The sequence below is a fragment of the Caloenas nicobarica genome, chromosome 3 (assembly GCF_036013445.1).
Source record: "Caloenas nicobarica isolate bCalNic1 chromosome 3, bCalNic1.hap1, whole genome shotgun sequence".
NCBI lineage: Eukaryota > Metazoa > Chordata > Aves > Columbiformes > Columbidae > Caloenas > Caloenas nicobarica.
In genome coordinates, this window is record NC_088247.1 from 8,233,432 (window position 1) to 8,257,505 (window position 24,074).

General features: G+C 42.9%; 1 protein-coding gene across 1 annotated transcript; it reads left to right on the forward strand.

Moving 5' to 3' along the window:
- Positions 1–11,712: 11,712 nt before the first annotated feature.
- On the forward strand, positions 11,713–22,768 carry LOC135987246 (WD repeat and coiled-coil-containing protein). The gene is made up of 5 exons (XM_065632025.1): positions 11,713–11,823; positions 12,259–12,364; positions 15,238–17,119; positions 20,319–20,436; positions 22,218–22,768. The coding sequence occupies exons 3-5, from the start codon at positions 15,257–15,259 to the stop codon at positions 22,487–22,489; spliced, it is 2,253 nt and encodes a 750-aa protein (XP_065488097.1). The 5' UTR covers positions 11,713–11,823; positions 12,259–12,364; positions 15,238–15,256; the 3' UTR covers positions 22,490–22,768.
- The last annotated feature ends 1,306 nt before the right edge of the window (positions 22,769–24,074 follow it).

The following is a 24,074-nucleotide window of genomic DNA, read 5'->3' on the forward strand; positions in this document are numbered from 1 at the left end:
AGAGAACAGCAAGTATCTAGGTATCAAAGATGCCTCAGACTTACAAATATCACTAGACATTTCATTGTCAGGCCATCACACTACAATTTTATTTTTTCATGTGTTACTCTTCTATAAAACAATATGAATGTTGAGAAGATCAGGAGTGAAAGGAGCTTATTTGAATGGCTATCAAAGTTTGGTTTGGTTTGGTGGAGATAAAAAGAGACAAATAAACTTTTAGATGACCTAACAATTCGTTTCAGGGAATAACTGGCTGTAAAATTAAAAAAACTTCATTCTGTGATGCTCAGTGAACCTTTGGATTTGTTATACTTTGGTGACTCTTTTTTTCCCTTGCTGTATGATTCAAGGGTTATTGAATCTAAGTAGGAACTAATCTGCCTGAAGGTATGACCATCACCCAGCACAATTATTCTGGTAACAAACGAGGGCTCCAGTTTATCTTGTTGGACACTTACAATTTTATAGGAAGGCTTAGAAAAAATATTTATCAATTAAAATGGTATAATGTTAAAGAATAGCACTGCCCCCTCCCCATTTATGAACACACTATTACACACATATATTTGAAAATAAATTTTTAAATCATATACATGCACTTAAAAATGGAAAACAACCGAATGAAGAAATATTTGTTTTCAGGTAATGATCTAGGGGTGCAGTGCAGAACTGCCTTATATAGTGTCTATCACAGGGCTGTAAAGTTAAAATTGAAAGTGATAAAAGCACTGGAAGAAGTGCTGAAGAGATTTATGCAAAGCAGAGGATAAATTTTCAGCTTTGGTTTGGATGGAGAACAGATGGAGAATCAGCGAAGTAGAGAGATACAAGACGACTGTTCTATTAAGTACAAGCTGTACAGAAGATTTTTGCACAAACAGTGATAGAGGCATGTGGAAAGACAGAGAGAGTTTGTACTAAACGAGTTGAGCAGACAGTAGGCTATGAAAAGGAGAAAAGCATAGATTGAGAAGCACTCATCATCCTCCAGAATTGCTATTTTATAGGGCTAAAATCAATCAGTTTAGAAAAAGGAGAGTCGTTCAGATCACCTAAATTTCATGAAGGCACTAACTCAATCTTTTACGCTCCTTGTTTCACCAGCAGAAAGCACAGGCTCCTCTGGGAGAATAATGAGGCTACTGGTGCCACGTTCCTGCCCAGAGTCACCCAGTAAGGGGAGTTTGTCTTCTGTAATTAAAACAGAGGAAAGCCAGGAAGACTAGGAGCTTAAATTAGAAGCCAAAGCAGAACGACTACACTTGGTGTGCCACACCAGTGAGGCTCGGAAGACTAACTGGTGTACCAGCTCCAAAACATTTCCCCTGTGGGGAAAAACAACATACCAGGAAGTCTAAGTTTCCATTTCAATTACTCTGCATCTTTATCCAGCACATTTCTATGCATCCTGGTATATTATCAGGAGTTAGCATATCTTTACTTAAAAGTACAATCTGCTTCAAAGTAAAGTTAATACTTACTTTTCCCATAGCTTTGCTGCTAAGCATGCAGCAGTCTGCTTTACTCACTGTGGTTTCTTGCATTGACCCGCTCTTTGGGAAATGCTAACAGCAGAAGATCTATATGGCAGGTGGGCTTTTTCTTTTTTGATTTTGAAACCAGTTTTGTGAGAGCAATAATAAAACAATTTAAAAATTAAATGCAACAAAATCAAAGTCAGCTGAAATTCTGCTGGCTGATTTACAATGCTGACTTTGCACCATGAAATATTACTTTGATATTCTTCATAATAGCTGAAAAGTGAGAGATCATTGCACGAAGTATATAAACACTGCATGACACTCAAGTAGTTCTTCCCTTTTTTCCTCTACTAGTCCAGAACAGTATTATCTATGTTCACATGAAAAATCTTAGGTATCAATCTTCTTTAATACATTTTCAACCACTGAAATAGTAAAAATAGTATCATCAAGTCTATCTTCCTTTCCCCTGATTCTCATTTTTATCTATGTTTTCCCAGCTTGGACAACACACTTATTTTTAGCCATTTTTAGTTTCAGGCTTTCCTCTCTCAACAGTAAACCACAAGCCTTGGACCATTTTCCCCATCCAATATGTAGCTGATGAGTCCTTCTCTCTAACCCAAGACAGTGCCAAGTATTCTTAAGTATCTCCTGACAGACCTTTATCTAACTTGTTCTCAAGGGTCAGTACTGGGGCCAGTACTATTCAATATATTCATCAATGACTTGGATGAGGGAATAGAGTGCACTGTCAGCAGATTTGCTGATGACACCAAACTGGGAGAAGTGGCTGACACGCCAGAGCCTGTGCTGCCATCCAGAGAGATCTGGACAGGCTGGAGAGTTGGGCAGGGAAAGATCTAATGAAATATAACAAGAGAAAATGTAGAGTCTTGCATCTGGGCAGGAACAACCCCAGGTTCCAGTATAAGTTGGGGAACCACCTGTTAGAGAGCAGTGTAGGGGAAAGGGACCTGGGGGTCCTGGGGGAGAGCAGGATGACCATGAGCCAGCACTGTGCCCTTGTGGCCAAGAAGGCCAATGGCATCCTGGGGTGTATTAGAAGGGGGGTGGTTCGTAGGTCGAGAGAGGTTCTCCTTCCCCTCTACTCTGCCCTGGTGAGACCGCATCTGGAATATTGTGTCCGGTTCTGGGCCCCTCAGTTCAGGAAGGACAGGGAACTGCTGGAGAGAGTCCAGCGCAGAGCAATGACGATGATGAAGAGAGTGGAGCATCTCCCTTATGAGGAAAGGCTGAGGGAGCTGGGGCTCTTGAGCTTGGAGAAGAGGAGACTGAGGGGTGACCTCATTAATGTTGATAAATATGTAAAGGGTGAGTGTCACGAGGATGGAGCCAGGCTCTTCTCGGTGACAACCAATGACAGGACAAGGGGCAATGGGCACAAAGTGGAACACAGGAGGTTTCACTTAAATATGAGAAGAAACTTCTTCACCGTGAGGGTGACAGACACTGGAACAGGCTGCCCAGGGAGGTTGTGGAGTCTCCTTCTCTGGAGACATTCAAACCCGCCTGCACACATTCCTGTGTAACCTCATCTGGGTGTTCCTGCTCCAGCAGGGGGACTGGACTAGAGGATCTTTCGAGGTCTCTTTCAATCCCTAACAATCTGTGGTTCTGTGATTCTTTAAAAAAAAAAAAAAACCAAACCCACAACACCAACCAAACAACCAAACAAAACCAAACAAACACACAAAGAAACCCAAAAAACAAAAAAACCCAAACCAACAACATATAGTATCAGACTGCAATTACAAAACAGTCCTTTAGACCTGGACTCAGCTGACCTGACCTTTAAGCAGGTGAAGTCAGGCAAGGTAAGTCCAAGGGTTATGCAATCTCACATGAAAGTATGAATTTATTTTCCACTGTCTCCCACAACAGAAATCAACTTATGTATTAGTGTTTTATATATTGATAGTAATTTTACAAGTTTATATATATGTTAATTAGTAAACATTATGGCTTCATTTTTCTAACAGAACTGAGGCAATTTCACAATCTTTGTGTTAAATGCAAACTCACTTTGCTGAGACCAGTACTTCCCTGCTGGTGCTATTATCTAATCGCCAAGTAGAACACTGCCATTATCTCCCACCTAATGACATCTGGGTTCCTCTCACACGAATTTCCAAAGTGCCCAGCGCAATTCAGCCTCCACTTGCAGGGAGCCAACGCTGTCCTTGAACTTTACGCTTTCCTTTCTTCCGCTATTATTTGACACAGACGTGTGAACAGCCAGGTGCAAGCAAACGTTGGGAGGCACATGGTGCCAGAGTTCAGCGCTGGCACAGAAAGACATGGAGGTGACATTTGCAGCATTCCGCACACTTGCCAGTTCGAACCATTAGTACTTGACAACCTCTGTCCTTTGGCAGGGATCCACATCACTTGTCAGCAGGCACCATGATATCTTCACAGACACAGGAGTACACAGCCAGGAGAGCAGAACATCTACACACCACAGCGTACGGCTACAGAAAAAAAGGAACAAAAACTCCAGGCAAATGCAAACCTTTAGTTCACTTTAGAGGCAACACTCATGTCCTTCAAATCAAACATACTTAACACATTTCAGAAATAGAAGAGGCAGTACAGAAAGACACAGTCTACAAACATTATTTTAAAAATTAGTACAAAATTCACAATAATGTACTAATTTCAGCAATAAAACCCCAATCTTTTGGCATGTAAAGAAAAGTTCTAGTGTCCTAATAGAAATTTAGCTGTGAGATTGTCACGTCCCGCCCTCAGGTATGAGTGGGGGGAAGTGACTCAGGTTCGTGAGTCCCCTTTGGTTGGAAAACAGTACACACGGTACTTAAAGTCTGCAAACAAAAGGCTTTTATTTTGCAGCTTGGCCCAAATGGTATATGATTCGGTGGCAGAAAGATTTATGCTATTGTAGGTTCCATCGGTAAACATTAAAAGTTTGCGGCATACACGGGGCTGTAAATCTTATGTTACTATGTTACATATAAAAAGGAAAGCAGAAAGGTAGAAGTATGGGAAAGAAAGGAAGAAAGGAAGGAAGGAAGGAAGGAAGGAAGGAAGGAAGGAAGGAAGGAAGAAAGAAAGAAAGAAAGAAAGAAAGAAAGAAAGAAAGAAAGAGAAAGAAAAGAGAAAGATTTCACCACCCTTATGGCTCCGCTTTATGTATCCAGCGATGTGCAGCATCCTCTGGTGTCTTGTTCAGTTTGTGTGGTGAGACTGGTGGGCAGAGTGCTCCTCAGGATGGTGGGTGGGCACCGCCAGTGCTTGCACAAGCTGGGCCTTCATAGCCCTCTGGGTTGCCCGCTTGCATAACTTTTGGTGTTTTGTGGAGGTGTCATTGTGAAAGAGAGAAAAGTCTGGGAGGAAGGGGTGGTTGCGAAAGATTGACAAGTCTCGGGTGACGGTGAAGGGTCTCAGCTTTTCCCTTTGGAGCTGTGTGCCCTCCGGCACGTTCACAACCTCCGGTATGGGCCAGCCGGCCTGGGCTGTGGCTCGTTAGCTTAGCGTTGATATGTAAATCGCAATTCACCCTATACTGAATGTATCATCTCCTGCGGCTGGATGAACTGGTTTTGCCACAATGTTTCAGCCATTCTCCTTATCAGTGCATGACAGAGATGCTGAGGCGAAGTTTTCCAAAGCAATACCCGTGAAAGGCCTTTTCATTCCTCACTGGACCCCAGTTGACTCATCCTGCAGCCGGTGGAAGAAAATGTATGGACCCAAAAATATATATGGCTAAAAACAGCTACCCCAATTCTTCTAAACTGGACCAGTTGAGATTCTCAGTTGAACCTACAGTTCAGCCACACAAAAGGCATCATGATTCTTCAGTCACACCAATGAATTACTAACATGCCCATTGCTACCATATCTCATACCTTTTATCTATCAGTGAATTCTGTGTCTCTGTAATTATCAATTAATTTATTTTTAACACTGCAGTGCATTGTACAATAAAGCTAATTGTATTTTTTTACCTACCATAGATAGTATAACCAACAATTAACGAACAAGTCACAATTTGATTTGTATGATGCTGTTTCCGTTGTTATCCTTCCCTCAGAAATTTAGTTCATCTAAAAATAAGTCAAATAAGTCAAAATAAGTCAAAATACTGGCTCCACTGCAGATTACTGTCAAAATTACCCTCGAACTTCAAACAAGTCACGATTATGCACTCAGTTTGTAAATATTCTTATGCTCCTGTAACTTGTATACAGCTGTCATCTCCATTTCCACGTCTACCTTTCATTATAAACATTTTAATTAGATAGCAATGATATTGTATTAACACAAAATGTAGCTACACTGATCTTCATTGAGACACTGTTATCTCAAAACACTTGTACCTGTTAATAGCATAAAAGAAAACTGTGCATAATAACCATGTGCCTGAAATGCAGATTAACCTAAGAAGTAGCAAAGATCAAAGTAGCACTTTTGCAGATTAGTTACATAGAAGGAAAATAGAAAATCCAACAGTAGGAGACAGAAGTGCCTAGGACTGAATTGTTTACTGTCACAATAAAGGGTTCTCACAGCAAGATTTATAGAAAAGAAGGAGAAAAGGTGTCTATATATGGTGGCACAAGTAAAAGAGAACTCTAGGTACCTACTAGAAAGATTAAGATTTGAACAATCTTTCTCACATGATACTGTTAAATAGCAGTAAGGATGTGATTTGTACATTAACTTGGTTCTGGACTAACCACAGGTACAAGGATGTGCAATTTAAAAGAAGATATTATTTGTTCTAAAGAGGTATGCTATAAAAGGCAACAAGAAATGTTTCTAAAATGTCCTCAGAAAGACTATTCCAAAGGAACACTGTCACATCAAAAATCCTTATTTACAACTTAATTATTTTACTCAATTTTAAAATGGAAATATTATCATTTTTAATACATATACGTGATGTTATTTTGGTTCTACATGTTACTTATGGTACACAACAAACTGTGTAACTAGGCAGGAGACTAATTTTTACATCCTAGCACCTTCAGAGCAGTGCGAGTACATTAGCTTGACACAGAGCTTTGTTAGTGGATTGGAAGGTCCATCTTCCTGCTCCAAAGCAGAGATTTTGACTATTCACAGTTTATGTCCTTTGTCTTGTTAAATACTTGGAACCTGTTATGTCCATTACATCTCCCTTTAGTTTTCTCTAAGCAACACCACTCCTCCAGTTTCTCTCATAAACATCCACCCTGGACGTCTTGTTTCTCTGCCCTATGCCAGCATTCAGTCTCCCTCTTCAACTGCAGCAGCATTACCAGAATTCAGTTGAAGGTCTTTTTAAGACATTGAAAAAGCACCGGTGGAGGTTTTCACACAAAAAAAAATCAAGCTGTCACAGTGCAAAAAACTGCAGGGGGTGACAAAATATCCCTGTATGAGTTTTCCACATAGCCCATGCCTTCTTCCCAGTGTAGATAACAATCTGCTGTTTGAAAAGTAATTTAGACAACAGCCTTAGTCTCCTTTGTTTCTACAACAACCAGCAAAGTGTTAGAGTCGCAGAAATCCAATGTGCTAAGGCAGTTGGAGTGGTGGCTGCTTCAGGAGGTGAGGCTGCAGAGAAGAACATTAATTCCCACTCTGTCACTGTCCTAAACCCTGAAATTTTCACTGATCTGCTCCACTCCTCAAAGCCTGGAGCCACAAGGAAGCACCTCCAAGGCCTTGCGCTACAGAGCACAAAATTCAGTTTTGCCTCCACTGTGGAAACACTGTGACCCCTTCTGGCTTTACTCAGCCAAGTAGAACAGACAAGATCCTCACGTGTCACACATGACAATCCTATTCACACATCCCACAACAACGTCTGCGTTCTTGTAACAGCATAATACTGACTCAGGTCCAGTTAATTTTCTGCAAATATGCTCATCTTTTATTATATTTATTACTAATCACCTCCCCAAATGAAGAAGAAATATTTTTAATCTAATAACAAAAAAGCAGATAAAACATCTGTGCCTCTTAACTATCGAACTTAGACTTTACCGCATCATATTTTAGGGGTCTGAATTACATGACTGTGCCTCATTAAGTTTTCCCATTAAGAGATGAGATCAACTTGCTCATTCAATAGTGTCCATAAGCTGCATTAAATACATTTTTTTAAATTATGCTTATGAAGTTAACAGGAAGTATCTTCACATTATTCTTTTCCCTTATAACATCATGTTCTTTGAATGTTTACATAGTCAATAAAAGCAAATAAAAAACCTACAGAGTGCATCCCCATCACTTCCATTTCACCTTCTTTCCAGATACTCATAACTCTTCCTTCTCAGACTGTCCTGTATTTTCATTGATGTTGCATTTCAGACTGATTTGAAGAGCAGACGCCCAGATGATACAACAAATCAAGTTATGAGAATGCAAATCTGTTCTCAGTGCAGGGACTGAGAACACATTTGTGAGGCTGCTCAGTGTTTAAGGACAAGCCTGACGTAATGTAAGCACATATTTTTAAAAGACAAAATGTGTGCTTTCAATGAGCACAACCATAGCAAACAATTTCTATAATTTCTATAATTTGCCCTTCTGCATCATTTAAAACCCTGAAGTAACAGATGTATCATATATATCAGCAATAAACCGCTTGAAAAGTCTGGGGGAAAGAAAAAACCATCAATTTTCATGCTGTTCTGTGTCGTGAAATAATCAGTCTGTGGTTACACAAACAAGACAGATACACACTGTTGAGCATGGAAATCAACACCCAGGTGTAACAATAACTACCTACACACCATCCCGGTGCTCTGGTAGGCTAAGACAGTTCCATTTCAATCAAAATATTATACAACTGACCAAATTTTACAGATTTACAAATAACTACAGGTTTTGGTGATGCTTTCAGTTCATTTGTAGAACTCAGCTAGCATTTATACATTAAGAGAACTTACAGGATGAAAATAGAAATCTTTAAAAACATCTACTTGTATGATTATAGGCATAGGGAACAAAAATAAACATTTAATGCGAAAATATCATCTGAGGCGTTCTTAAATTGTAGTCTCTCCACCTAATAATACCATTTTTAAATGTTTGTTTCTGCATATTAATTTGGATTGTCAGTTTAATTTTATAGAAAGAGAGGAAAATGTGAAATCATTACTGTTACACAAGACTCTTTGTGAGATTACAGGAATAAAATTCTACTCAGCGAACTGTTACTGGCTAGTAAAGCCCTCTGGTGGCTACCTTGGCCTGAAACATGAGGGGCAGAGCTCAGCAGCCGGCTGGCAGGGGCCACAGGCAGCCTCACTGCTGAAATACAGCCCTAAAAATTTACTTATTTATAGGTGGCTTGACAGCACTTTCCAACTGCCTCACCATCAACCTAACCAAATCATGGGGCACATCATTAGTGCCTCAGCAGGTGCATTTTTGGTCACTCGTATTTGTTATCCATGAGTAGAATGAGATTGAAAGCACAGGCTGCGTCTTAGCCTCTGCGATGCACAGGGCCAAGCAGCGCGGGCACCTTCCATGCCAAAAACTGCTGTAAAACAGTGTCAAGTGTTCATGCATACACAAAGAAAAGGGAGCTGAACTGGAAAATGACGCTTACCAACCCACCAGGTGTGACACGGGCGCAGGCAAGAGAGCAGAAATTGCTGGTGCTTTTCTATTCCTGTAACCATGCGTAGTGTGCACTTCCCCAAGCTAAGAGAACAAGAGCGAACAAAATTATCATTGTTGCCATCTCTCAAGCAGGGCTCACCTCTGCTCACCTCTCTGAGAGGTGTAATACACTAAGGCCCTAACCCTGAGAGTATATTAACATATGTTGTAAACATAAGAGTAGGTTTCTACAGGAATTTTTTCAATTTCCTTTGCAATTCTGGGCTAGTTTGGGATTGTTCTCTCTATGGTTGCACCCTGTCAGTTGTTAATGACAAAGGAAAATAGAGAAAACAAACCACTGTTTGCTCATTTTCTGATAAATTCTCATACATCTGAGAGTGGCCATCTGTGGAGCAACACAGAGAAGCTGGCATTCGGGTCCACTGCTTATCTTTCTAAACTAAAAACGTGACCTTAGACATCGATTCATTATCTCAAATCTGCTTATATATTTACTTACTGCAACTCGCCGCATCAAGTGCCTGAAGCTGGCAGAGAGACTCTCTTCCATTTCAAAAACACAACAGTGCAAACAAATCCTCGTTCCCACCCCCGGCCATCCCTGTCTCTATCCCAGGGCCACTTCTCCTTTGCTAAACAAGCTTCCAAAGGAAGCTCGAAACTCACTTCATTCCATTTGAAGGACAGGAATTTCTCTTCCACAAACGTTTTCCAATGTAATCACATAAGAGTTCTTACTCCTCGCCATCTTCTCAAACACACCAGCCTAGCTTTCAGCATCTTGCAGGTGGTCTGCCAGGTGTAAAACAGTCAAATTATGTTGGGCTTTTCTGGATAGAGACAATACATGGAATTTTACCTTGTAATCCACAGATACACATGTATCCTCACCTATAGCCATTGAATTTAATCTAAAATCCATATATTGATCTCAGAAATGTGTCTGTGACTGGGGCAAGATCTGCATTTAAATAATATGTCCCTAAAAGTCACCAAGTTCTAACTTGAAGATGCACATAGAGGATCTGCTCTTTCTGGTTTTAGTTTGTTCCAGTGGTCAATCAAACTCACAGCTGTGTCTTACTCCTTTGAACTCATCTTAAACTGGCTCTTCTTAAACATTCCTTCAATAACTTAAAAAACTCTTTAGAACTGATTTCTTCCTCTGTAAAGGCACTCATGCAATATAGTCAAGTCATCACCAAGTGTTCTTCTTTTGGTAAGTTTGAGCTACTCGCATATTTGACCTTGTGACCATTGCAAGCATTTCTTAACACTTTTCACAGCTCTTTAAGGCACCTTTTCCAGTGTTTCAACATCCTATCAAAAGTACTGGTTTAGAAAACGGTATGATCAGACTGCTCTGCAGTACTAAGTAGTGACAAAGTGGCACAGTCTTGCAGTATAATTGGCTTTTAAAAGGCCTCAGAGATTTTTAAGTTATGCCTGAGGTAACAAATCAGGACCAAAGAAATTGTATAGGAGGAGTTCTGTATCATATTTGTATGCTTTCTTCATTTAAATATCACCTCCTGAGGGGGAAAAAAAAAAGGCAGTCACATATCTCATTTTGCTTCTTTATATTGTTCAGAAGGATCCAAATAACTCTTAGAAACTTGAAGGCTCTGTGTTCAGAGCTGTGTCATTCCTGATGGGTTGTAGGAGCCATCTCACGATAGAAAAGACACTGAAGTGCTGAAGAGAGTTCAGAGAAGGGCAATGAAGCTGGTGAGGGGTCTGGAGCACAAGTGTGATGAGGAGCGGCTGAGGGACCTGGGGCTGTTCAGCCTGGAGAACAGGAGCTGAGGGGAGACCTGATCGCTGTCTGCAACTGCCTGAAAGGAGGTTGGAGCATGGAGGGGGTTGGTCTCTTCTCCCAATAATAAGTGACAGGATGAGAGGAAACGGCCTCAAGTTGCACCAGGGGAGGTTTAGGTTGGATATTAGGAAAAATTTCTTCCTGGAAAAGGTTGTCAGGCACTGGAACAGGCTGCCCAGGGCAGTGGTGGAGTCACCATCCCTGGAGGGGTTTAAAAGACGTGCAGATGAGGTTCTTAGGGACATGGTTTAGTGCCAGTGTTAGGTTATGGTTGGACTCGTTGATCTTGAGAGTCTCTTCCGACCGAAACGATTCTACGATTTGCTCCCCGCTCGGGCCTCACCGAGAGCGACAGGGACGCGGCCACGGCAGGGGGCGGTGGGTCGGACCTGTCCCACGGCCCGTGGCTCCCCGGGAGCGCTGGCGGGACCGGACTCCGCCATCAATCCCCGTCACCGGCCCCCGTCACCGGCCCCTGTCACCTCCCCGCGTCACCCCCGCCGGGGCGGCCTGAGGGGGCGCTCGCGCCGCCCACGGGATTGGCGGGAACTGGGGGAATGCGGAGCGCGCGCGCACACACGGAAGCAGACGTCACCACCCCCCCCCCCCCCATGGCCTCCTGGGAGCTGTAGTTCTACCGTCCGCCCCGTGGGCGTGGCCTGTCGGGTCATAGAGCTCAGGCGCGGCCGGCTAGAGCGCCGCTGCCCGTCACCTCCCCTCACAGGCGGTGCGGGAGTGGGCAGGGCCGGGAGGTGTGTGTCACAGTCCGCGCCGCGCACCGCTGCATGGCAGCGGCGACCGCCCTACTGGAGCAGGGCTGAGCCGCCGGGCGGGTGAGACTGCTGAGGCTGCTGGCACTGCTGGCCGTGGCGGGGAGGAGAAGGAGCGGGCAGGCCTGTGGGTGAGGTGGGGAATATTGGCGCGGGCGGGCCCGCGCAGCGAGCGGCGGGTCGCTGTGGGGGGCGGGTGGCGGGAAGCGGCGCGGGCGGGCGGGTTTGGCGCTGCCTTGCCGCCTGCCCCGGCAGCCACGGACCGAAACACAGGAGGTTCCATCTCAGTATGAGGAGAAACTTCTTTCCTTTGAGGTGCCACAGCCCTGGAACAGGCTGCCCAGAGAGGCTGTGGAGTCTCCTTCTCTGGAGACATTCAAACCCGCCTGGACACATTCCTGTGTGATCTGCTCTGGTGAACCTGCTTTAGCAGGTGGGTTGGACTGGATGATCTCCAGAGGTCCCTTCCAACCCCAACCCTTCTGTGGTTAATTGGTGGTGGGCCGAGTTATGGGGCTTTGGGCACAAGGTGCTTGAGCACGATGGTCACTTGCTGCTTTTGCTTTTCCAGGTCTGCTGGGGACAGAGGGAAACGTCTCTTGTATCAGAGGGAACAGTCCGGGAGGCTCAGCATCTCAGCAGATCTTATGGAGCACGTTATCGTCTCCTTTCCATAAGTAAGTGTTGCCCAGCAGTGTACGTGCAATTCAGAGAACTAAAGAACGAACAACTAAGGTTTTGGTTTTCCTGCAAGTGGTGGTTGCTTAATGAGACTGGGGTTGGTTATACGGGAGGTAAGAGGAGAGCCAGGTAGGTGGTGGAGAGGTTGACTGGAAGTACCTCGAGTGCTCTCTTACCGTGAGGCAGGCTTCAGTGTACTTAAACTTACCCCTGACAGGCATTTACTTAATTGGCTCTTAGAGACTATGAAATTCACTGAGTGCCTTCTCCCTCCTTCCAAGGTAACCTGCCTCACTGCTTAGCTATCATTTATGGTTACAATTTTTCCTTAATAGCTGACCTAAATCTCCTTTGTCAAAACTAAGCTGATTATTTTCTTACACTATCCACAGTAGACCTGGGGAACAGTGGATCAGTTTTCTCCTGTCAGCAGCCTGGTGAGTGTTTGCAAGTTTCCACTCACAATCTTCAAACTGAGTGAGCGCAGTTTTTGCGTTTCTCCTGTTTCTCTGGTCGCTGTGCTCTGTTAAGCATTTCCATCATCCTTGCGCTGGTCAACTCAGAACTAGGTGCAGGACTCCAGTGGAGATACTGTTAGGGTATTTATCTCCCTTTTGTATGGTGTTCTTCTTAAAAGCATTACAGAAGGATAATGTCTTATTCTCCCCCTGTACACAGCGTTGGTGAGACCACACCTCGAATCCTGGGGTCAGTTTTGGGCCCCTCACGACAAGAAAGACATTGGGGTGCTGGAGTGAGTGCAGAGAAGAGCAACAAAGCTGGTGAGGGGTCTGGAGCACAAGTGTGATGAGGAGCAGCTGAGGGAACTGGGGCTGTTCAGCCTGGAGAAAAGGAGGCTGAGGGGAGGCCTTATCACTGTCTACAACTGCCTGAAAGGAGGTTGGAGCATGGAGGGTGTTGGTCTCTTCTCCCAAGTAACAAGCGATAGGATGAGAGGAAATGGCCTCAAGTTGCACCAGGGGAGGTTCAGATTGGATATTAGGAAAAAATTCTTCATGGAAAGGGTTGTCAGGTGTTGGAACAGGCTGCCCAGGGCAGTGGTGGAGTCACCATCCCTGGAGGGATTTAAAAGACGTGTAGATGAGGTTCTTACGGACATGATTTAGAGGTGGACTTGACCGTGTTAGGTTAACGCTTGGACTCGATGATCTTAATAGTCTTTTCCAAGCAAGAAGATTCTATGATTCTGTTCGGCAACATTCTCACATATCCATTGTAAGCCAGATCCTTTTTTTGCTCTACTGCTACCCAGGCAATTATTCCTGAAGAGGTGTTTGTTTTTTCTTCACTGAGTATATTATTTTGCACTTGATATTAGCTCGAGAAGAAGTTAACTTGATCATGATAACATAACTTTTTCTATCTAGTTTTAGTCTTTGAAATCCGCTCTTCCAGTTTCCTTCCTCCAAGTTCGGGGTCATCCAGAAATAGTTAATTAAAATACCAAGTAGTGCCAGGCTCTGCACATTGTAATAAACTCTTCCAGTTTGACCATTTGAGTTTCTCAAACATTTCCTTCTTGTTTTTCGTGTATCCTACTAAAGCTACAATTCATTCTGTGCTGTGGCTTTGCAGCTGAGCCAAATCCTGTGGAGAATCTTCAGTGAGGAAACCATCAATTCTGTTGAATTGGCTTCTGTGCACACAGTAGAGATTGCTCACAGCTCAAAACTGAGAAGTGTGTGTAAAATCTTGACCCCTTCTGAAGTTTTCTTGCCTTGCATATGGCTTCTGGATGGCCCAAACACCTGGTTACAGACTACAGAGAATGGTGTTTACTGGCAGTTTCCCATTCTCCCTCTTCAAGCTTTTGTGCTCTGTAGAGAGAACTGAAAAGGCATCAGGCAAATCGTGTAACCCATTTCTTAAAACTACCAGAATGAAGGTTTTCTGTGGTTTTATTTCGTCCCTGTAAACCAGTAATTTCTACTTTGCAGGACACTATGAAAATAAGTACTCCTAAAGCAACATCCAAACAATAAAAATGTCCCCAGAATTACTGCAGATACTTTTAAAAAAAGCATTTAAAAATGCATGTATATTTTTATATGGATATTTAGGCACGTGTAAATACCACTCTACAGGCACAGTTGGCTGCTACTACTTTCCTCCCTCCTGCCCAACAAGTAGTAGTGAGCTACAAGGCGGGTTGTGAAGTCTGACAAAAATCATTTGGGAAAAGAAAATAATTAATCACTGCTTTAGGGGATGTTGAAGACGTTGAGATGACATCATAGTATGGCTCCTGCCTCAGGTAGATGGGTTTTTCCCTTTCCTGTGTTCTGAGTTCTTCTGAATTCTTTTGTCAGTCATTTCCTCAGAAAAATCTGCTTGGATCCTAACTTTCATCAAAATTGCATTTGCTTTTTTAGAGAGCTTTCTGGAATAACCATATAAATGCCTCATTCTCACCCACTTAATACAGGATCAGATTATAGATAATACGTTAATGCTTGGTTATACTTGTAAGGGATTGCTTCATCTGATCACAAATGGTCCATGAACCTGAGAGAGGCAATATTTTGAAAATATGCCATACTAATGTCATTCCAAAATATTCTGAGAAGCAGCAACCTGACAATTGGAATGGAAGGAGTGGTCTTGTGATGAAAATGCAGCAGACTAAGCCTATGTAAATAGCAAAGTTTCTTTCTTTTGCGATTGGATTTCACTGTGGAAACATCATAAACAAAAAAATCTACAGCTGGAGATTAAGCACAGATGAATGTTACCGACTTCACTGGAAGGAAGAGTCTAGCATTGGCAGGGTCATAAGCTAAATAATTGTACAGATATTGTCCTCTGTCCTCTAAAATATTTTTTTTTCTTTTCATTCTAATTTGTTTAGATGTCTCACATTAAAAATCATGGAGCTAGGAAAGGCGAAGCTTCTGAGGACTGGCCTTAATGCTTTGTACCAAGCAATTCACCCTGTGCACGGTCTCGCCTGGACAGATGGGAAACAGGTGATCCTGACTTCTTTACAACTCCATAATGGAGAACCAAAATTTGGTGACTCAACCGTTGTCGGGCAGTTTGAACATGTCCATGGACTCTACTGGGGCCCGTGTCCCCCTGACGCCCCAGCTCTGCTCGCTGTCCAACACAAAAAGCACATCACCGTTTGGCAGCTCTGCTTTAGCATTACAGAAAGAAACAAGCTCTTAGTTTCTCAGATTTGCGACATCAGCGAGCCCTTCCCGGTGCTCCCCCAGGGCTGCGTGTGGCACCCGAAAAAGGAGATCCTGGCGGTCCTGACGACGCGTGATGCCTCCGTCTTGCACTCTCTTCACCTCCAGAACTCCAGAATTCAAGCGGACATCAAGGGCAGTGGCCTCATCCACTGCGCTTGTTGGACCAAGGAAGGCGATCGCTTAGTCGTGGGCGTAGGCAGTGCCCTTCATTCTTATATTTGGGATGATGCTCAGAAAACCCTGAACGCTTGTTCTTTTTGCCCCATCTTCGACGTGGGCGGCTACATCTGTGCTGTGGAAGCTACTCTGAATTTCCAAGTCGCTGTTACCACTGAGCTCCCCTTAGACAAGATCTGTGGCCTAAATGCTGGCGTTGCATTTGAAGTCCCAGCGAGTGTTGAAACAGAGTCCTTCCCCTCGCAGTCCAGCTTATGCAGTGGGGAGGAGCACTCTTTGGACAGGGGGAAAAAATCCCTGGACTCTGAGAAGCCCTTGTCCGTCATTACGTCTCCTGTGGATCTAACTCACATTCTTTCCAGCAAGCAGGGTGCCGATTCCAGTCCTCTTCTCCACCTGAGGCCCAAGGACTACCTAACGGGAAGCGGCCAAGACTCTTCACACCTCATCCTGGTGACTTTTGAAAGAAAGGTGACTTCCACCAAAAAAGTGAGCATCCCAGGCATCCTGGTTCCTGATATAATGGCTTTTGACCCCAAAACTCAAACCGTATCAGTTGCTTCCAATACTTGTAATGTTATTTTAGTCTATTCACTGACTTCATCCAATTTACCCAATATTCAACAAATTCAGCTAGAGAAAAATGAGAAACCAAAGGGTTTGTGCTTCTTGACCAATAAATTGTTACTGATACTGGTTGGAAGACAAAAATTCACTGACCCTGCCTTTCTCCCCTCTTCAAGATCAGACAAATATATGATCCGATTGATGATTAAGGAACTAATATTTGAAGTGGGTCCTTCAACATCTTCGTCGGTTAACGGCAGCTCCAGTTTGAACCTTTCAAACATATCTCATGATCTCTCTACAGATGTTCACACCCTCAGCCGTGGACTCTTGATACCGGATCGTGCTGCCATTCAGTCCCCAACCAGCAGAAGGAAACTCATTGAGGAAATTAAGAGTCCTGCTTATGAGCAAAGCTTGTCATTGAACATAAATGACCTCAAAGATAAGAGGATTTCCATGAATTTTCCTCCATCAGTTGAATCTCTCCGTGCTGAACCGGTTAATCGGACTGCGGCACTGTCTGCCGCGTCGCTGGCGTTTTCTAACAGGCCAACATCTCCAAAAAGGCAGGCAGATGCAGCTTCCAAAATAGCAAATTCTTACAAGAATAACCTATTAAGTGAAAAGGAGGCAAGCTACTTTTCAAAAAATGTAGAAAAACTCTCTGGTAACTTCACAGAATTACAGCGTCATCTCTGTGAATTAACTGAGCTGCTAAAATCTGGGAAGAGGAATCTTCCAGTGTACCCATCTTCTCGGGAACCTGCTTTTATTAATGTCACCTGCCAGGTAATTTTAATATTGGGAGCTTTAATGATCAAATCTGTTTATGGATGCGTGTTCTTTGTATGGATTTGAAACACGAACTCTTGTCACATTATGTGTAGGAAGGATGACTTCCTGTGAGTGTTTAGTACGTGCAAATTTGGTACATGTGGATCTCTCTGGATGCAGGCGAATCTGATAGGAGTCTTAGTTAGATTTATTTAGGCTTTTACGTAAGCCTGGCTTGGTTTTGTAGTCCTCCTACTTTGTCCTTCCTGCAATTGCATCTGAGTCCCTATTTACTGTTATTTTAAAACTACATATTTGTATTATATTTTTCTCTGATAGGAGATAGAATGAGGGAAATATTTCTGATTTTTTTTTTTTTTTTTTTAAACTAAACTTTAACTCGTGTATCTTTCGACTAAAATTATTGCCATTTCGGATGGATGCAGTAGTGGGGCTTTCATTCCTGCTCAGCTATGTATACCAGTGGTAAAAACAGAGCATTTCTGGGGGGGAAGAAAAAAAAAAAAAAAAAAAGGCCATTATCACAGTCATAGAATCATAGAATAGTTTGGGTTGAAGGGACCTTCAAAGCTCATCCAGTCCAACCCCTGCCATGAGCAGATCAGGTTGCTCAGAGCCCCATCCAGCCTGGCCTGGGATGTCTCCAGGGTTGGGGCATCCACCACCTCTCTGGGCAACCTGGGCCAGTGTTTCACCACCCTCACTGTAAAAAAATTTCTTCCTCATGTCTGGCCTGAATCTCCCCTCCTTTAATTTAAAACCATCACCCCTTGTCCTGTCATAACAGGCCCTGCTAAAAAGTCTGTTGCCATCTTACAGGCCCCTTTTAATTACAGAAAGGCCACAATAAGGTCTCCCCAGAACCTTCTCCAGGCTGAACAACCCCAGCTCTCTCAGCCTGTCCTCCCAGCAGAGCTGTTCCAGCCTCGGATCATTTCTGTGGCTCCTCCGGCCCCTCTCCAGCAGGTCCATGTCTGTCCTGTGCTGAGGACCCCAGAGCTGGACACAGAACTGCAGGGGGGGTCTCACCAGAACGGAGCAGAGGGGCAGAATCACCTCCCTTCACCTGCTGGACATGCTGCTGGTGATGCAGCCCAGGATATAATTGACCTTCTGGGCTGCAAGCGCCCACTGCCGGCTCATGTCCAATCTTTCATCCCCCAGCACCCCCAAGTCCTTCTCGGCAGGGCTGCTCTCAATCCCTTCATCCCCAACCTGGACTGATAGCGCGGGTTGCCCTGACCCAGGTGCAGGACTGCGCACTTGGCCTGGTCAATAGGATTAGATTCCATCCTGTTCCTGTTTTTCCTAGGCAACTTGTGAAGCTTTCTGTTTAGAAGTTTAGACGAGAAAATTTCCATGTATGGGAATTGGTATCAATCTCCTGTCCTCCTGTGAGGAGAATTAAAATAAAGGAGACTGAAACAAAAAAAGAAAAATGCTTTGGCTCTGAAACTGCAGCGTTGCCATTTAGTATTGACAGCGCCATCTGAGGACAGAGACCCTTAGGGACACAATAGGTAATTCTGGGAATATAGCTTAAAAATGGATTTTAAATCAAATTTCATGTGAGAGGCACTTTTCTTGGCTGAAAGCAGGTGCTTCCAAATCTCATGCTAGGAGGTGTAAGTTACCTGTTTATTCAACATAGTACAAATCTACTGGGTCTCTTCTAGAAGTCACATTAATAAACCTTAGTCAGTAGTCAGTCACTTAAACTGCTGTTTTTCTTTCAATAAGCTCTTATTTTTCAGCTTTATTATTGAAAAAAATTATTCTCAACTTGTGTAGCACGAGGTCCTAGCTCATATTCCCTCACTTTTTTCACTGTTTTCTGTGGTAAACATTTAATAATTGTACTAACTCTAATTTTTCTAGCTCTTTTAATGATATATGGGGGCATTGCTCTGAAAAGTTAAAGTTTCCCTCGGCAAGTCCGGTGTCTTGTTTATCTGAGGTGTTTGTTTAGAAGTCTACTTTAATTTGAGGTAGCGCAAATTTTTGTTACGTTTTTTCTATTCAGGTCTCTTTTTTCACATATAGTTTAAAACTTGAGTTACGTATCAGCCTGACCTGGTGTTCCAAGAGCTGGATTAACTACACTTCGCAAATTGAAGTCGTGCCGCAACTTTACCTACAGATTTTGATCACTGATGATTTGTGGCAAGAAAAGCATTTGGCTTCTGAATTAAAAGTGACATTGGGAAGTCTGGCAGAAAATGCTGTGGTTTAGCTTTAGTCACAGTATATCTGATCCAGAAATCATTAACAGGTGAAGAGGGATCCTCACCTCATTTGCTGAGCCCCAGTTGTTTCTCTGCTGCCCAAGTTATTCGCCATGTTTTACAAAATGAAGAGGAAACCCAGAATGTCCTAAATAAACAGTGTCCGTGAGAGGGGGAGTTTTTTAGTGCAGGGGGTGAAGAGCATTTGTGCCTCTCCAACCTCCCCTCTACCAAACACCCTCCATGCGATGGGAGGGTCTGTCCACAGCGTGGAAAAGGAGTCAGAATTTACTTTATCGTGGTTTTGTCAGGACCCAGCGACGTTCTCAAGGCTTCCCTGGGAAGCGACACGGTTGTGTGAATTTTCTCTTACGCAAAGACAGAGTTTGGAGTTTTGGTAACAGCTGCTCTTTTGCAGATTTAAAAAAAAGTTTTGCTCTGCCCCATGGGGGATGTTCTTTGAAGATGCTTTTTGGATTTTAAAGCTTGGGGTAATGACGGTCAGAGGGGAGACAGACAAGCCCTTCTGATCTGCTAGTCTTTTCCTCATCTCAAACATTCATGGGCAGGAGGTCTCACCTCTCCTTAAGTTGTGGAACAGGGAGGGGGAAGGATGGAAAATCTGCTGCTTTACAGACTCCCCAGGGAAATGCCCCTCACAGGGGGTGGGAAGAGAGTCAGGGCTGTGCTGTGGGTGAAGCCCGTGGTTTCCTCAGCAGCAGCATGTGATTCCTTCTCCTGTCCTTGTGACACGTGCTGAATTCACAGATCACTCACTGATCGTCTCTTTGAGAGCTGAGACTTTAAAGGATAAACCTTGCAAATGGGTCTGAATGAAAGTAGCGTTTGACTTTCTGTAAATGATGTGGTCGAAGATGTGTCTGTGATCCAGTTTTGATTAACGCCATTTTGACATCTCTGCTTAAATATACATCACGGTGTCTAATGATTCTTTCTTGAATTTACAGAAGCAGCTTTCCAGAAGTGATTCAGACGAAAGACGAGCTGTTATTCTTTGTGGTGGTAAACTCCGTCTGGATATCGTCCAGCAGATATTCAATCTCTCTCTTGTAGAAATGCAACATGGTATGTTGTAATCATGCAATTCCACAAACACTTCAAACACATGCGACATTCTCAGTGAGCAGCCGCAACGTGCATAAGCCCATCTGGAGAAAAAAACAAGGAATAAATAATTAAAGTTGATTAATAAAAGTTTGCTCACATGTTTTACAATGTGAAGATTCTTCTCTGGGCTTCTACTGAGAAGAATATTTACATTATTTTAAAAACCAGCAAATTTTCATGTATTGATACCCCCTTACCAAGTAGCTGGTTGTACAGGAAAATTGCAGGTTTTATTTGTTTTCAGCTATTCCATATCCAGAAGTCTGAGTAAAGAGCAGGTTAGAGTTGGCTGGTGGTTTTAGAATACAGGTTTCTATATTTTAATCTGCAGTTCCAGCATCTGGTCTCCTTTAAGAAATCCTGTAGTTTTTTATAAACACAAAAGTAGCTCAATAAATTTTTCTTTAAATAGCTGTCAGAATACGCTTAGTAATCCAATACCCAGATAAAACTGTAGTCAGGTAATTCTCTGACAGTTCCATCTCTTACCACTGTCTTACGTCATTTAGTAGTTTTCCTATTGCAGGATCAGTTACCTGCATTGAAACACGGTGACTATTTTAATAAAGTTGTGGCACAACCCAGAAATGTGTGATACACCCAGTGAGAAAAGAGGTGCAGTTTTTAAATACTGATCTCTGAAGTTTTCAGGCTGGAATTTTATTTTGAGCTGTAAGACTTGAACAACTTCTCTTTCTGGCAAAAAAAAAAAAAAAAAAGTCTGCATTATCTGTGGTTTTTTTGACTTATTTTTAGCTTAGAAATGATAAGCTGGACAGAACTGGTTACTCTGGAATGTGTTGTCATCATGCCTGTGACTTGCCTTACTAGATAAATTTTAAAAGCAGACAGTGTTACAGTAGTTTATTTACTAATTTTACAAATATTACAAGATAAATAGGCAAAGTAGGAATGGTATTTTCAAATTCCTGAATTGTATTGATTTTACAGTTTGGCTGAAATGAGATATTAAGCCAAAAGATTAAAGGGTTTCGAGCTTTTAAGCTACAATCTTCTCATGACTTTACATGTGACATGAAGTTACGTAATGTAACTGTACAAGCAGCCGGAAATGTTTCTCTGAATTCCCTCTTCTCCCACAAGCTCTATTTTGTTTCTTCATCAACCTAACGGATACAAATATGAAAATTTTCTGGTTTATATTAACTTCTAGAAGGCAGTATTTTGGATTCAGTAAATGATTTCAAATTGTAAAGATGATGCTAACGATGATAGGAAGTCAAATAGCAAATGGACCAGGGAAATGGGCTATACCATATAGTACAGCATTTCTTCCTCATCTTTATTGAAATGAATTATATTGAAATTACATAATATAGGCAGTTTCTAGATTTTTATGTTAATTTGTAATTTAATAAATGTCTGCTTCACACAGTATCTGCACAACTTAAGCACTGAGAAATAGCTTACGAATAGCTTATTAAAAACAAGTCTGGATGTTTATGAATTCTGCTCAGAATTTAATCCCTCATTTAAAGCACATATTTATTGTAGTCTCATGTCCTAGTGGCAAAATTGGTCAGAAAGCTGTTTCACGTAGTCGTTAACTCTTTTATTTTTGAGATTATACAACTCTCATCTCCCCATACTTTTTTTTCCCTAGAAAAACTGAACATACAGAAGCATTTAACTTTTAATTTTTGGAAGAATGTGTTTCATGCCTTAAACACACCTGATTGAAAGAAGACTTATAAACAGATGTTTACACGTCTTCACAGGTTCCTCTTGGATTGTCCTGACAGCCGACAGCGAGGGATTTGTCCCGTTAACATTTACATCCGCGCAGGAGATCGTGGTGAGAGACGCCAGTTCGAAGGGCTACGGCGCCCGTTCTTCCAAAACTTTGGACATCATCAGTTCCACAGAAGGGTGCAGACCTGCTTCTTCTGAAAGTCTGGATATCACGAGTTCTTTGGAAGTCCTCAGAGACTGCTCCCCCAAGGCTTTAGACAGCAGCGCTTCTTCGGAACAGCCCAGCAGTCAAATGTAACTTTCGATGGTGATTTTGTAAAGCCTGTCATATGATGGGAGACTTTCAAATTTACTGCATGGGACTGCGAATTCTAAACAACTCTCTGTCTCAAATATCTCTTGGATTTCCACAATTTTTTTTTGCATATCACCGTAAATTATTTATTTGATCCTTGGAAATATTAACTTTTTTTATACTGAGCACTGTTTTTTAAATATGCCTCTTGCAGTATAGACCAGGTCTTTGTATCAGTGGTTGAAAATACACATTCTTACAAGCTCCTGAGCTAAAGTTTCCATCTTGGTCTTTAATATATTGGTGTTTTTAGATGATAGAAAACTTGAATAATAAAGAAATCCTTGAAAATGCTGCATTTTTCTCAGTTTCCTCATTTCTGTCAAATCCACATCCAACCTGTTTCCACCAAGTCATTGGTGTCAATCCGAGAGCCCTTAGGAGAGGAGTGCAAGATGGTTTTAGGGAGCTTGTTTGTTTTATGGTGCTTCTTTCACCCCAGCAGGTCACTCAGGGAATTCTGGCGTTTCCCGTTCTCTCTGCCTGGCCAGCTCAGCGCTGTTGAGACTTTGCCAGGAGTCTGGAGGTGACAACTGTTTCACATTCATCCCACACTGTGGTCAGCAGGTGCATCTGCACTGGGACTCACAATCTCCTGTGGCCAGCACTGGCAGAATTGTTGAAGCTGCTGGATGTGGTGAATGTGCAGATTCTCGATGATTTCAAAGGTGGCCAAAGGCTGAGTTTGATTTGGAAACGCAAGAGAAATGATTCCCCATGGGCTGCAGTTCATATGGACAGAAACTTCTCAGCTGGCCTAAATCTGGTTCTGTAATCATGATGAGAAGCTGGTGGCCTGAATTGGTCTTAATCAGAGGAAAACAGCCTCAGGGTAAAACAGAGGAAAGTCCATGATGTAGGATAGTAAACTGTGAAGGAAATCCTGTTAATCCCTTGCTCAATGTAGATGATTGTGGGTATATTAGCAAAGATGAGCTGGCAGAAGGTGGGTGCGGGGTCTCCAGGTGTACTCCGTAGAGTCATCTTGGTTGGAAGAGTCCGACCTTAACCCAACACTGGCACTAAACCATGTCCCAAAGAGCCTCATCTATGTGTCTTTTAAAGCCCTCCAAGGACGGTGACTCCACCACTTCCCTGGGCAGCCTGTTCCAATGCCTGACAACCTTTCCATGAAGAAATTTTTCCCAATATCCAATCTGAACCTCCCCTGGCACAACTTGAGGCCATTTCCTCCCGTCCTATCACTTGCTACTTGGGAGAAGAGACCAACCCCCTCCATGCTACAACCATCAGGTGAAGCTGAGCAAGTGCCCATCAGTTCCACAGGCCCTGAGCAATCTTTCCTCACCATCTGCAGCAGAGTGCAGCAAAAATGAAAGCAGAATGCTGACGGATGTAGCTCAAATTCATAGTCTTGTCTACCATCATTTGGAACAAGAAATGGATCAGGAAATAAGATTTATTTCTGCTTCTGTGCTTCTAGAGCAAACATTCGCGTTCCCCTACCTTCTGGCAGCACTGCTGCTCTCCAGTTCGGGTTGGAGACCACTGCTCTGTAAATGTCTCT